Source organism: Lepisma saccharinum, chromosome 5 (genome assembly GCF_977018435.1).
Source record: "Lepisma saccharinum chromosome 5, izLepSacc3.1, whole genome shotgun sequence".
NCBI classification, from domain to species: Eukaryota; Metazoa; Arthropoda; class Insecta; order Zygentoma; family Lepismatidae; genus Lepisma; species Lepisma saccharinum.
Window position 1 is genome coordinate 52,462,139 of NC_139233.1, and position 16,389 is coordinate 52,478,527.

The window sequence follows — 16,389 nt, forward strand, 5'->3', positions numbered from 1 at the left end:
AAAATCAGACTAGAAGCTATTGAAAAGGTAACTGAAACAAGGAATTCTACACCCTTATGGACTACAAATAGTTTAAAAAAGGAAAAAAATGGGTAAAATGTTTAACTATCCTATTTTTAGGAAATCAACAAAGAAAAGAGCACATTGATAGCATAATTTTCGAGAGCAAAAACAGATTTTCTACACTACAAGATTTCCAGACTGAAGAAATACACTCAGAAACTAATTCAAGAATGTACAGAAGAAATGTGAAGTCAAGAAATACAACCACAAACATCTCGAAAATAAAAAAAATCAAGCATTAGTCAACCAGACGCACTCATTTATGCTGATAGTCATGGCAGACGGATGGCAGGCAAAGTGAAGAGCCAGATAGGCGATGTTTCAGTGTGTGGTAATGTCAAGCCAGTGCAAACATCGTGCAGGTAGTAAGTAGCCTAAAACCTCAAAACAAAGAAATCTGCAGCTGTGTAGTACTAATGGCAGGTTCAAACAATGTAGCATGCAACAAAGGTTATGATGTGATAAATACATTGAACAAAAAACTACCTGAAATAAGAAACTCCAAAGTGACCATAGTCAATCTACCGAGGAGACACGATCTCATAACAGAATCATGTGTTAAGATGGCCATAAGGAAGACAAACAAAAATATCCTGAGCAAGAACTTTGGTAATGTTGATATTGTAGATGTAAGCAGGCTAGAAAGGAACAATTTCACAAAACATGGCATTCATCTGAACCGATCTGGGAAAGAAAAGGTGTAATCAATATGTAAGGCAATAACTGAGTACATCATAAATGGAAGAAGAAAGTGCAATCCTATTGAACTGTAATGGCAACCCATAAATTATCAGGGAAGTGAAGTGGTAAATGGTGAAAAATGCAGTAAAATGGTAAGTGATGGAAAAGATAGTGAAGCAGAAAATGAAGATTGCAGTGAAGTGAGAAAAGATGAAAAAGAAAATGAAGTGGAAAATGATAAAAGAGTTAATGAAAAACAAAAGGAACCATCTGCACGAACATCTGATAGAATAAGGAGTGTTCCGGGCAAACTTAGAAGATGATTTTTTATTGTAAACTGTAAAGACACAACAATTAATGTAAATGTTAAACCTAAGGAACAAGGTCCTACACCCAATAGTTATTCTCAAATGAAGAAGAGAGTTAGTTATACATTGCAAAGCCACTAAAAATGCAGAAACGTAAATATGATGAAGGTTCTATACGCATGTTTATTGGAAAACTAAACAGTAGAAATTTGGAAGATTTTTATAATCTACCTTCCACAAACAAAAAAAAAAAAATTAATCTGTTTCTGAACAAAAGTATCTTGTTACACAATGAATGTTTTTCACTTAATCAAGTAAACATATCCACTGAGTGTAAACCATGGGTCACAAACGTAATCAGAATCTCGAGTAGAAAACTAAAAATGCTCCATTCTGAAAGTAAGGTGAACCTCAATCCATCTTTTCTGAAATATTACAAGAGGTATAAGCAAATATATAAAAATGTATTGCACCAAGCAAAAATTAATCATAATGACCAGAAAATCAGTAATTCAAACAATAAATGTAAAACAATGTGGGAAATTATAAGAAATGCATCAACAAAACACCAATCTTTATGTAATCATATGGTGATATGCATTAATGGAAAAGAAGTCCAACATTCCCCTAATGTTGCGAATGCTTTCAATGAGTATTTTGTAAATGCAGTTCCAAATAGAAGGAATGGGTGCCCCTGAAGAACGTTCTACACACATAACAGTAAATGACAAATCCTTATTCATTTCCCCTATTACTGCACAGGAATTAAAGATAATCTTCAGGTGTATGAAAAACAAACAATCTTCCGGCATTAATAAAATACCAGACTTCCTAATTAAGAAATGTTATACTTCCCTATGTCAACCACTACTACATATAATAAACAATTCAATTGAACAGGGTATTTTCCCAGACAGTCTAAAAGTAGCTGTTGTTAAACCATTACTGAAGAAAAACAACCCAAAAGATTTATCAAATTACAGTCCATTTCGCAACTCTCAGTCTTCTCAAAAGTTATTGAACATGCAATAATGATGAGAGTAGAAAATTTCTGTAGTAAACACTCAATCTTAAGTTTGTCGCAGCATGGTTTTAGGTCCGAACGAAGCACGAAAACAGACTTAGTAGAATGTGTCACACAATCGCTGAACAATTGTAAGCACATGGTAGGAGTATTTTGTGACATATCAAAAGCTTTCGATTCCATAAATCACGAGATACTGCTGTGGAAACTTCAAAAACTTGGTATCCGTGTACTACCACAAAAGTAGTTTCAATCTTACTTTACCAATAGAAAACAAATTGTAGAAATCCCTCACACCACAGCAAGAGGATACGTAAAAGTGTAACATGTGCCTCAGGGAAGTTTTCTTGGCCTTCTTTTGTTACTTATGTACATAAATGATTTACCAAATGTTATACGTGAGGCAAATGCAATATATGCTGATGATACAAATATTATAATAACACACACTTCCAAAGATGCTCTACAATCTAAGGTTAGTAACGTATTACACAAATTAGATTAGTGGTTTTTAAATAATAATCTACTACTCACAAATTACATTACATTTTCTACAATCCAAAGTAGAAATCAAATAAGCTTCAATCTAATATCTGGGAATACACAACTAGAGCCTCAAGAAAATGCAAAATTTCTTGGTATCCTATACAGAACACATAAACACGCTACAATCAAAATTAAGTAGTGAGTGCTATGCCCTTCAAGAAATGATAGACATCTCAAGCACCCAAACTGTAAAGTTCCTTTACATGGCAAACTTTGATGTTTTACTAAGATACGGGATTATGGTTTGGGGTAACAAGGGCCACTCCAATGTCCTTGTTTAAGCTTCAAAAAATGAGCTATAAGAATCATAGCTGGAGTAAAGAAAACTTATTCATGTAGAACTCTTTTCCGTAAATTTAATGTGTTAATTATCCCCTGCATATACATTTATGAATGCTTAATTTATGTAAAGCAAAATATTTCCAACTTTGCCATAAATGAGGAAATACATGGCCTAAACACAAGAAATAAAGACAAACTTCACATAAAGCACTGCCACCTTAACTTATGTAAGAAAGGCCCCTTAAACTCTTCCATAGATCTAATAACAATAAACTACCACAAGATGTGAGGAAAGAACCAAAATTGATCATATTCAAGCACAAGATAAAATTGATGCTTCTGAAGCATGTTTTTTATTCTATAGCTGAATACATGGAAGCGACTTTTTCATAAGACAAAATGTATATAACGTAGTATAATCACATATTGTTCTTGTAAATTTAAATGTCAAATAAACTTGGATAATTAGTGTCACCAAGAAGTAGGCTGTAGTGTTCTATATCTTCTCATGTTATGCTTTTTTTTTGTGATTTTGATATACGTAGGTAATACCAGAGTAAGGCCCAATTTTTTCAATTTTTGGCTATGTATTTTGTATTTGTATGTGTAAGATCTATTAATGTAGTATTGTATTGTAAGGTATTGATATGTCCTATATTACCATGTACTGTTATTCGTACACACCGGTAGTCCTTGGATGCAAATAAACTAAATTAAACTTATCCATGAGACTTATTTTAATGGTTCTATTCATTTTGGTGGCCTCTACCACCATCCACATGGCAGGAGCCACTGTAATGAATAGAAACCATTATAATTAAGTCTTGTGGAAGAAGTTAGTAATTTGCTTACATGAATTTATTATACTACCATGTCTTTTATTCTCCAAGCATGAGTTAAACCCATTTGTTGAGCCATTTTTAAACTCCTGGAAATAGAATCAAAACATCAAAAGTTTAAGATAAGAGCCATATGCAATTACATTTCGTATTTTTTATTGTGAAAAGTTGGTTATACAAACATCCAAGAAAGTATTTCATGTTTGAGTGTATAAAAATAGTTGTGAGAAGTGCTGTAGGGACATTCCACAAAATATGGTCCTACTCCATGTTAATAACAAAATGAATTAACATGGAAATTGTTATTGTTTTTGGTTGCATTAAGGTTTAGATGTTTGTGTATCCATATAATTTGCACATTTCACCAATAAAAGTTACTAACATCTGCAGCCTATACGTTTCACAGACAATTGAAGTCAAAATTTGCTATATTTTCAAATGATTTTCATGCATTCAGCCTATGCCATCACACTAATTTTTGTTTAATTTGTTAGCAGATACCACAAAGTACTTCATAATTCCATGAAATCAGTTCGTTATAAATATTTTAATCCAATCTCATGTCTAGAACCTTACATTTTGTGTGTAAAATGTTACACACGTAATGCTGGAATGCCCCCGTAACAGAAGTTTATAAACATCCTTTACATCTGTTCTTTCCAACTTCTCCCAGCCATTGTTTTCTTATGTCTATGTACTATTTCCACCACTCCATATTATAAGGAAAAAAAGGAATGTAATAGCCAGGGGACAAATTTATGGCAAATAGAAATTGACCAAAGCAGTTAAAAAAAAAAAGAGTACTAGAACAGTGGAATGTAGCAGCAGTGACAAAAATGAATGATTTTTTTGCATGATAAATGGCAACAACCCATAAAAATAGCTGTAAATTGATAAGCTTCTTCTATTTGTGTGTGTGTATGTGTTTGTGTGTGTAGATAATTTGGATGAAATTGATTACACAAAGAAATCTGGGGCACCCATTCATGAGTATAGTGTCCTACATCAATGTCTTGGCTACCAGTCTGCGATGAAGTAGGAAGCAAGTCTTTTATCTTCCATTTTTAACCTCTTTTAACCCAACTTACCTTTTACATGTTTCATAGTTTTACCATTCTTGCCTTAAATCCTGAGGAAGGATGTGATGAAGGCTTGAGTAACCAAAAAAAAAAATAAGTGCCTGCCTAGACTGGCCTTTAGTTATTTTAGCAAGCATCTTTTATTTTTATATGTATTTGTATATATTATCTTTTCTTTTCATGTAGGTTCGAGATTTGATAAACTGGGCGCAGGGTCTAAGGGCCACCATGATGACGGAGGAGAGGGTGAGGGATGCAGCGAGTGCCCAGACTCTGAAAGCAGAACATGAAGCAGTGAAAGCTGAGATCGAAGCAAGAGAAGAGAACTTCCAGCAGGTGGTGCAGCAGGGAAAGATAATGATCCATGGTGGTCATTATGCACAACAGGCGAGTGAAATTTATATTGTATTTATTATGGCAGTAGAATTATGCAATTCAGCAGAGCATAGCTTTATTAGCCCATATATTAACAGGGTGTTTACCAGTCAAGAAAGTCAAGAAAAAGTAAAGAAATCAACAAGTAGTCAATAAAAAGTCAAGAAATTATACTTGCAGTCAAGAATTTTTGCTATCAAAATGACTGATTGATTGATTTAGTTTATTTTACTTCACTTTTCTGCCCTGGCTAATCACGAAGATGAGGATGAGTGGTGGTAAGATAAGATGGATGAAGGGACTGTCACAAATATTTAGAAATGACAACAGGAGTCCCACATGAGATTATGCTGGATGCGAGTCCAGATTCCAGAACCTCGCAAGTCTGCCAAAATGCAGTCCAGAATGGATTAATGCATAATGCAAGTCTAATTCTCATATTAAATACAGAGCAGTTTTTATCCTAACTGGCTTTTTCATAGGTGTTTTTCATTACATAAATATGTATTTTCTTAATTGCTAATTTCCAACTTTAGCTAAGTAGGGTTCGTATAAATAAAGGTTAAGAAAATGTAAAAAAAGAAATTCATGAAAAAGTCAATAATTTTGGATTTGATAATTTGGTATTAAGAAAATGCTTTAATTACAAATTAATTCAATCTATTTTTCTGAATCTTTGTCCTTTGCACTTACTCAAGCAACAAATATGATTAATATCCTTTCATTAAATTAATTGCTGAAAAAATTTTTCTTGTGGTTGCAGGAAATTGAAGAAAAGTACAACCAGCTGCTTGAAGAGAGACAGAAACTCCATGCAGCCTGGCAGCATAAGAAGGTGCACCTGGACCAGCTGATCGACCTGCACTTTTTCCTAAGAGATGCCAAGGCAATTGACACATTGAGTAGTTCCCAGGAGGTAAGGCTGCAGTCTAATTTATTAGCATATATAACTATTTATATGAAGCACTGAAACTGTGTCTTAACACAGTGGGATAGTAATGGACATCTCTGTCACAATCTAACCATGTGTTGTTTAACATTAGATATCCATGCATTGGTCCAAATTTTTACAATTTGGTGCCATTTTCTTTTTTTGTTTTTCTCCTCAACCTTTTTGTATTTTTGTAATTGACTATGAGGTTTGTACGAGGGTTATCAAAAGTAAGTTTCAATGAGCTATTAAGATAAACAAGAATATATTTACAAATCATTTACATTGCCATTTGATGCACTTGCCATACACTATTTATTATTTAACATACGTAGTTACCACCATTGTTGAGACACTTGTCTCAGAAAGGCACCAGTTTTGGATCCCTTCATTGTAGAATGATGCTGCTTACGATGCAAATTACTTTTTCCCCCTGGTCAGATGCAAAAACACATGAAAATCACATGGTGCTAAGTGTGTGCAGTACAGTACTTTTTTTGGGAGAATATTTCTTTTGAAAATGGTATTTTATTTTTCTTCATTTATTTTCAACAATGTACAATAAACTTATTCAATGCTACAATACTTATTTATATGTATTGATTAAATAGCTTACTTAAATGCTCATGAAAATGTCAGGAATTTTGGTTTGGCAAATGATAGAGGTAGAAAAGAAAGTAATTTAAACCAGCAAATGTCTGTGGTGGGGTATTCAAGTACTTTCACAAATACATGAATAAAAATTTCAAGCTTGTATTTTAATACGTGATGCAACTATGTGTTTTTTTTTTAGTCATTATCTTGCAAGCCCTAATTATGGTAAAATGTAAGAAAGGTGTATTTTTATGGTGCATGTACACAAAGAAATTGTAACTGGGAACAACATATAAATTATATGCTCCCATCAGAAAAACAAGGATGTGGAGTAAGTTTATGCTAGAAGACTGGAAATTATGCTTGTTGTCTGATCATACTATGTATTCTTTCATTCACATTTAATGGAGAATACAATCAGATGTAATTGTTCATTTATCAAGAGTCACTTGCTTTGCAGATCGCCCTGAACAACACTGAATTTGGAACAACTGTGGAAGAAGTGGATGCACAGGTGAAGAAGCATGAGGCATTTGAGAAGCTCATGGCTACTCAGGATGAGAAGGTTGCAGCTCTTCAAGAACATGGTGCCAAGTTAGTGCAACAGAACCACTTTGACAGCGATAACATTCTTCGCCGCATGGATGAAGTTGTGCAGAGGAGAGGCAGGGTGAAGGATTTGTGTAGTGTCAGGAAGCAGCGCCTGGCTGACAATTTGATGCATGTCCAGTTTGTTCGGGATGTTTCTGAGGTATGTTCGTTTTTGTTCTCATAGTACCCACTGTATGATTTTGGAATTACCTTTAAGCTATCCGTCAGCATTGTCTGTTTATTTACTACATGTTATACACAAGTAGGGATTGGATAGAGTACCCAATTAATCTATCCCATCCCCTGTTATAATTGTGTGTTCCACGCTAAATAAATAAATATGGAACATTTAAAAAAGAAATAGATATTTATTTTGTTGTATACATCCTGGAGTTCTAAGTACTAAGTACTGCAAAAATAAAAAGGCAAAAGGGCAATGAAAATGTGCAAAAAAATGGCATGGTAACAAGCACTAAAAACTTTCAAAGGCATGTAACATGCATTGACTTCTAATATTTAATAATCCTATAGCATTGGCAACCATAATCGTACCATAATATAGGCAAAATATTTTATTATTTTACATTAAGAGAAACAGTATTATATACAGTAAAACCTGTCTATCCCGGAACATGATGGTTCCGAGCAAAATTTTCCACTTAAGAGTTTTCCTTCTTATACAGGGTTGACTTTAAATACAGTATAGAGCACTGCAGGAAATAATGGAAAGACAGATTTACATTTTGCATAACTTATAATGTAGAGTACTAATGCATGTACGTACATGAATAAAAATGCGATACAGTCGCAATAAGCATAACAGAGATTTCATCATATCATCACTCACCCCCATCTTCGCAAATTAGCCAAAAGTGGCACAAAGAGCAAAGTAAAATGGACACTCACAAACATCCATGCCCATGCCAGGATTCGAACCCTAGACCCCTGGCATCGTAGCACGATGTGCATAGAGGGAAAGAGAAAGATTGAAAGATGGAATAAGAGAGGTGAAGAAAGATTGAGAAGAAAGAAAGAAACAAAGAGAGATAACAAGAAAAATAGAAAGGTGATGAAAGAACAGAGGTGAAATAGACAAAGAAAGGTGGAGAAAGAGGGTAAGAGATGAAAGAAAGGAACGGAATCGTAACAGCTATGATTATTGTAGCGCATTCTTTCATATCGACAGGCAACAGAGGCGTGTTCCACTTACAGTATTGCATTGTTTTCTTGCGAGCGAAAAAATAAAGGAAGAAATTTCCTTCCATCTTACTGAGAATAAAAACATCTCGTTGGTCTTTAAATGGTGTTCCATTTCCACGTTAAGGAGGTTTCCGTCTTAAGCAGGTCATTTCCAGGTATAAAATCGGTCCATTCTGGGGACATTTTTCTGTATTTACAGGTTTCCTTCTTATTGAGGTTCCGGGATATGCAGTTTTTACTGTATTTAAACACATTTGAACCGGTGAAACCAAGAAGGGAAAGATTCGCCTTTTTGAACAAAATGGGCTGAATACTTTCAATACATATCAGATCTAAAATAAAGGTTTTAAAAACAAACCACTTATGGAATATTGTTACTATTGTTATGATGAATAAGTTTGTAATTTTAAGTTTCTTCATCCGGCTTTTAGTTTTGGTTGCTATGAGGTTTTTTATTATTATTATTATTATTATTATTATTATTATTTCGCGAAAGTAAGGTCGAGTGGAATCTTTCCCTTGGTCTCACCGATTCATTTATTATTGATTTTTAAAACCAATTTTAAAAAAAATGATCTGTTCTAACCTTCCCAAGAATTGGAATTTTTACATGGTCTATCAATCTATATATATGTTCAAATAGAACCCTTTCTACTTTGCAGAATCAATTGGGGTGCATTCGAAGTAGCAATTTTTGAATAAGCTTGTAAAATATATAGCCTTGTGTATGTGAAGTAATATTTATGTCCACTTATACAGAGACTAGTTGTAAACAAATTAAAGTTGTCTACTGATTTGATAACCTGAAACAACATGCCTAAAGTATTTAATAAAATCTCATCCTACTGCAATTCAAATATCATCTTGAAAAAGTGTCCAGGAAATATCTGATGCAGTTTTTTTTAGTTACCTTGTACACCTCTGAAATACCTACAGAAAAGAATAATCCCTTTGTTCTAACTTTAATTTCACATCTGAGGGCAGCCTTTATAATTATCATGCTTCAAGATGTCTGTAACAATAAAGCTGTAAATATAGTAAGAGAAAATAAAATAATTATGACTGAGTGCACAATCTGGACTCTACTATGTTGATAATTTTTCTGTTTAGTGCAGCTCATTTGTATGCTGTCTGGAATTCCACATGGCAGCTTAATCCTTGTTATAACGCACTATTTCTCTGCAGGCTGAATCATGGATTGATGAGAAGAAGAAGAAACTTGAAGCAGAAGCAAACAAAGGTGAAGTGAATAGTTTGGAGGACAAGATAAAGAAACTTCAGAAGCACCAGGCATTTGAAGCAGAATTGGCAGCAAACGAGAGCCGTATTCAAGTTGTCAAAGAGAAAGGTAATTATAAATTTTCTTTAAAGTGCAATGAATCTTTGTACACCTTGCTATTGTTTTAAAATTTATTGAGAATTATAGCCATGTGGCAGAGTGGTCAGCATAATATGCTATGAAGCTAAAAGTCCCATGTTCAAACCCTGTGTAAGGCAGGTGAATGTCTTTGTGTTTATCCCACCGTTCATTTCATCAATTTATCATTCATCCTCATTATAACATCTAATGAAGAACCCAGGTAAGTTTGAAAATTTGGTTATATTTGAAAGGTATGCTTGTAGCCAATGGTCCTTGTATAGTTTATTGTGTTAAGAACACATGGCATAAGATTTTGCCTTTTTAATTATACCTTATTGCCACAATTAGCCCAAGAGGTAGAAAGACAATGAAAAATAACTCAATTAGAAAGTAAGATACAGATATAGTGTGTCTTAATATCAAAGTACTGTTTACTTTTTAGTAACAGGTAAGATGGTTGGTAGACTGGCATGGCTCCCTCATCTTCTGTTGTTGTTGTTGTTGTTGTTGTTACTCTTCCATGTTAATTCTTGACAATACAATTTGGAAACCTGAAAAATTTAGTTTTATTGTGTTCTGATTAACAACATGTTACATTCGTATTATGGAAGTGAAGGGGGTATTTCTGATGCATGAATATTAGCCAGAATTTTCAAACCTGAATTGGTATAAATTTGAAACCTTTGTTTCCTTGTAATGCTTTCAAATTCCATAAATTTCATTTTTTTTAAATATGTGTATAACTGCTGTGCCAATGTATAATGTCTAAGAATATGCTTAGTAAATGGAACAATTTTTTATAGCACATCTTGTCCTGTAGTGCAAAATCCTACCATTTTGTTATTTGTTAAGTAATCATGCACTCGAAATTGCCGTTTCTTTTTCTATGGTAAACCCTGTTTTAATTGCCAGACTACGTACGTTAAATATAAAGGGAAATGCTCCATTGGGTTCTCCATTGGAATGTTTGTGATTTTACATTGCATTGGTTGAATATTAGTTATCAGTATCAATAAATTTTATACTGTCACCTTTTTGGTATTAGCAAGAAATTCATTTTAGTCCATCCCTATTATATTGTAATGTGAATCTTCTGAATAATTTTTAGGAGAAACTCTGCTCGCTAAGAGACACAAAGCATCCCGGGAGATCAGATCTCAGCTGGAGCATCTTCTGCATGAGTGGAAGACTCTCATGCTGGAGTCTGCAAACAGAGGGCGTGGTCTGGAAGAAGCTCAGGACATCCTGGAGTTCAACAATCAAGTGGAAAAGATTGAGGCCTGGATTAGAGACAAGGTAACAATACAGCAAGAGGTAACACTTGCCATAATAGGATGACTTTTGCAATTAAGAAGAATTGTATTCATTTTTGGAGAATTGAAGATGCATTTGTATAATACATACACATAAGCAAATTACTAACTTTTGCCACGAAACTTACTTGTAAAAGTTCTATTAATTTCGGTGGTCCCTGTGAAGCAACGAGTTCCCAAGTGGATGTGGCAGGGGCCACTGAAGTTGATAGAGCTTCTACAAATAACTGTCATGGAGAAAGTTAGTAATTTGCTTACGCATATGTATAAGAATTGTATGTTAAAGTTCCTCTTCAAAGGTGTCACTATTAGGTGAAATTAGATCTAATTTCAGCAAATATATTTCTTGGGAGGATTACTAGGAATAGTTTATGTTGGGTGATCACAGAATTAACAGAAAATGGGTTTGGGGTGGAAATTAATTTTCACATCAGTTATTTCCACAAATGAAAACATCTACTATATGTGTTTAAGAAAATGTGATTTACTTGCCAAAACATGCTCCTACTTCAGACGTTGAATTCTATTTTTTTAATTGATACGCCTCCCCAGTAGCATAGTGGTTAACACTTTTACTTGTAATCAAATAGTCCTTGGCTCAATTCCTGGTGGGGCACATTTCAGTGGTTTGCTCCCTTCCCCCCTTACCTTCAAACAATAGGCCTAGTGCCGATAAACCTGTATCTGAGCGTAAAGTGGAATCAAAACATACGTTTACTTTCACAGCATCAATAAACATCTGTTTTATTTCAGGATTTTGCACAGGAAAGTAAATCTTATACTTGTCTTGCTGTATGTCAGGGTAACAGAAAATGTCATGAGTAGAGGCACATATTTGTGGTAAATAAAAAAGCAAAATTTCTATACAAAAACAGTCAATTTCGGGTTCAAAAGCGGTGAAAAAGCAGCATATTAAATGACATTTTGGTTTTAAGAATGTGAATATATTCCCAAATTTGATTTAAAAACTGCACTACGAGGGTTGCTGGAAAAGTTTCTGCAAATTACCACTAACAGAGGCGCTAATGTTCCGCTATTATAAAAATCGGAAGAATAGACCATTTTTATGTTTAAATTATCTTTGATTGTTTGTTGAAGCCTATTCGTTTATTTTTCACAGCAGTTTGAAGGAGTAGTTTCATGTGAGAAATGGAAACTTCTCGTGAACACTTTTGGGCAATGATTTTTTGTTTTCAAATGTAGTTTAACACCGAAACAATGCATCGAGAGACTTCATTTGACTTTGGGGATGAAACACTATCCAATAGGATAGTGTACAATTGGTTTTCCGAATTCCAGCATGGTTGCACATTTCTCAGTGATGAATTTTGTGAAGGTCATCCATCTACGTCTGTTGTTGCCAGTAATGTTGATGCTGTGCGTGAAATGATTGAGAGAGATCGGCATGTGACATACCATGAGATTCAGCCATCCTTGAACATTGACATGAAAGCAATACATACGATTTTGCATGGTCATCTGAACCTATGGAAACTTTCAAGCCGTTGGATCCCACTCAACTTGACCGAAGCTCAAAAACAGACTCATGTAAATTGGTGTACAGAAATGCTCAAAAAATTCAACCAAGGTAAGTCAAATTTGGTGTACTACATTGTTACGGGGGACGAAACTTGGATCTATTCATACGAAACCGAAACTAAACAGCAATTCACTGCTTGGGTGTTTCAAAGTGAGCCAAAACCAACAGAAGTTGTTCGTTCGAGGAGTGCTGTCAAGCAAATGCCGTACATGTGGCAACAATAGCTTTAGAAGATCGAAGGACTGTAAATGATGAGTGGTATACAACAATTTGTTTGCCAGAGGTTATCAATGATTTGCATAAAACAAACCCAAATCGTCACATTATTCTTCACCACGACAATGCCAGTTCCCACTCAGCACACCAAACTGTTGATTTTTTGTCCAGTAAAAATGTAGAATTAATTACTCATTGCCCGTACTCACCTGTTTTATCACCTAATGACTTCTTTTTGTTCCCACACATGAAAAATAAGATGCGTGGTGAGCAAATTGTGTCGCCTGAAGCAACTGTTGATGCATTCCGAACAGCGGTTTCTGAGGTATCAGCTTCAGAGTGGAAAAAATGCCTTCAAAATTGGTTTGAGCATATGCAAAAGTGTATCAGTATTAAGGGTGAATATTTTGAAAAACATTAAAGCCATTCCCAGAATTTCACATGTCTTTTTTCATATTATTTCATTAGTTATGCTGTCTGATGTGTTTGTGTTCGTCTTGTGTAGTAATTGTGCTGTCTAATATGTTTGTGTTTGTCTTGTGTAGTAGTTCCTCCATTCATATTGGGGGTTAGGCGTAGAGCTGACAACTCTGCACTGTAAAAAGACATGTCAAGAAACAGAAATATAAGGCCATGGATGTTCCCAAGGTAAAATATTCCGGAGGTAAAATAGTCCCCCGTTCGGATCTCCGGGTGGGGACTACTTTGGGAGGTCCCTGGACTAAGGATAAGATCTTCATTAGGAATAAGGATATTAAATTAGGCACCTGGAATGTTCTGAGCCTTTACCGGCCTGGGGCATTTCAGTGTACAGTTAATGAGATAGTGAAGTATAAATTAGATGTAGTAGCTGTCCAGGAAGTTAGGTGGCCAGGAGAAGGGAATTGTAAAACTAAAAATTCTACTTTTTTCTATGGTGGTACTGAAAATCATAATTTTGGAACAGGCTTTTTCATAAATAATAGAATTATCTCGGCTCTTAAAACAGTAGAATTTATTAATGATAGGATATCATATGCAGTTTTACAGGGTAGGTGGTGTAAAATTATTTTAATAAACATACATGCACCAACGGAAGATAAAGATGATAATAAAAAAGGTAAAGTGTTCCCCTGTGCTTAGCACTACGCCATGAAGGCGTATAGGGGGTGTGGGGGTAACGCCCCACACTTTCTTGATCCGGTCGTGAGTGGGGGTGATGTGATCAGCATCACGCCCCTGACCGCCTTTACCCCCCAGGGTTTCCCCCAGGTACCCATGTTATTCGACGCTGGGTGGGCGCCGGGGCCGCTTCCATCGTTAGAAAAGTTCCCGGATTTGAACCGGCCGGGGATCGAACCCGGGACCTTGAGCATGGTAGTCAGATGCGTTACCGACTGAGCCACCGCGGCCACTAAAGATGATAATACTAAAGATGATTTTTATACAGAGTTAGAACAGGTCTTTGATAAATTTTCTCAGTATGATATGAAAATTCTGTTAGGTGACTGTAATGCACAGATTGGCAAAGAAGAGACATTTAAACCCACGATTGGTAAAGAAAGTCTTCATGAATTAAGTAATGATAATGGTATAAGATTGATTACTTTTGCAACTTCAAAAAATTTAATTGTGAAAAGTACCACTTTTAAACATAAAGATATCCATAAATATACCTGGTCTTCTCCAGATGGTAAAACTCATAATCAGATAGATCATATTCTCATTGATAAGAGAAGGCATACTAGTATAATTGACGTTCGTACACATAGAGGTGCTGACTGTGCCAGTGACCATTATTTAGTAATTGCTAAATTAAGAGAAAGACTCTCAGTGATAAATCATAAGCAACAAAATCTAAAAGTTATAAAATTTGATACAGGAAAGTTTGTTGATGAAAGAATTAAGAAAGATTACCAAATTAAACTGTCAAATAGATTTGATGTTTTGCAGGATTTAAATGATGATGAAAATATAAATGAAACAGACGTAAATAAGAATTGGGAGCACATACGTAAAGCAATAGAATCAGCAGCTAAAGAAAGTATAGGTTACCATAAACCAAGAAAAAGTAAGCCATGGTTTGATAGTGAATGTCATAATCTAATAGAAATAAGAAATCAGGCTAGACTTAGGTGGTTAAATAACTCGGATGATACAAATCTAAACTATTATAATAGAATAAAGCGAGAAGTTAACAGCACGTTTAGAAGTAAAAAAAGAGATTACTTGAAAAGCAAAATTAACGAAATTGAAACAAACAGCAAAAATAAAAATATCAGAGATTTATATAAAGGTGTAAATGAATTTAGAAAGGGGTGGCAACCTAAAGTAAACTTGATAAAAGATAAAGACGGTGATTTTCTAGCTGACCCAAGCGATATTCTAAATAGATGGAATAACTACTTTAATGACCTTTTAAATGTCCATGTAGGAGATAAATCAGAAGTAAATGAAGTCCACACAGCAGAACCTTTAGTTCCAGAACCTAACTTGACGGAAGTTAAAGATGCTATTAAAAGGCTAAAGAATAACAAAGCACCTGGCATTGATTTAATACCAGCTGAGTTAATTAAATATGGTGGAAATTCATTAATATGTCAAATTCATAAATTAATTTGTTTAATATGGAATAAAGAAGAAATACCTCAACAGTGGAAAGAATCCATAATTGTTCCCGTGTTTAAAAAAGGTGATAAAATGAACTGCAGTAATTACCGTGGAATTTCTCTACTCTCAACGACATACAAAATATTGTCTAACATTATTTTAACAAGACTAACCCCATATGCTAATGAAATTATAGGTGATTATCAATGTGGATTTAAACGTAACAGATCAACTACAGATCAAATTTTTCACATCAGACAGACACTTGAAAAAAAGTGGGAATATAATCAAAATGTCCATCAGCTATTCATTGATTTCAAAAAAGCATATGATTCGGTCAAAAGAGATAAATTATATAATATATTAGTAGAGTTTGGAATACCTAAGAAGCTTGTTAGTATGATAAAAATATGCACCAGTGAAACAGAAAGTAAAATTTGTCTGGGTAATAATATGTCTGACAAATTTACAATTCATGATGGGTTAAAACAAGGAGATGCATTATCTCCATTGCTCTTTAATTTTGCCTTAGAATATGCTGTTAGGAAGGTAAACGAAACTAAAGAAGGACTAAAATTAAATGGTGTGACTCAGTTGTTAGCATATGCAGATGATGTAGACTTACTGGGGGATGATGTGAATACAATTAAGAATAATGCTAAAATATTTTTCAAAACTGCTAAAGAGATAGGTTTGGAAGTTAACAAAGAGAAAACTAAATATATGCTTACAGGCCGAAACCAAGTGTTAGGTAATAATCAAAATCTAATTATTGATAACAACTCGTTTGAACCAGTTTCCAAATTCAAATACTTAGGAGTAATATTAACAAATGAAAATTATATTAAAGAGGAAATA

At 34.3% G+C, this 16,389-nt stretch overlaps 1 protein-coding gene across 6 annotated transcripts in view; it reads left to right on the plus strand.

The window, feature by feature from the left end:
• kst (spectrin beta chain, non-erythrocytic 5 kst) overlaps positions 1 to 16,389 on the plus strand; it is a 372,152-nt gene that overhangs the window by 284,657 nt on the left and 71,106 nt on the right. For all 6 annotated transcript variants that reach the window (XM_083122546.1, XM_083122542.1, XM_083122545.1 and 3 more), the window contains 5 exons: positions 5,009 to 5,209; positions 5,961 to 6,113; positions 7,183 to 7,473; positions 9,699 to 9,861; positions 10,982 to 11,169. In XM_083122546.1, the coding sequence (XP_082978672.1) occupies positions 5,009 to 5,209; positions 5,961 to 6,113; positions 7,183 to 7,473; positions 9,699 to 9,861; positions 10,982 to 11,169 (996 nt within the window). The remainder of the gene's footprint in view (positions 1 to 5,008; positions 5,210 to 5,960; positions 6,114 to 7,182; positions 7,474 to 9,698; positions 9,862 to 10,981; positions 11,170 to 16,389) is intronic.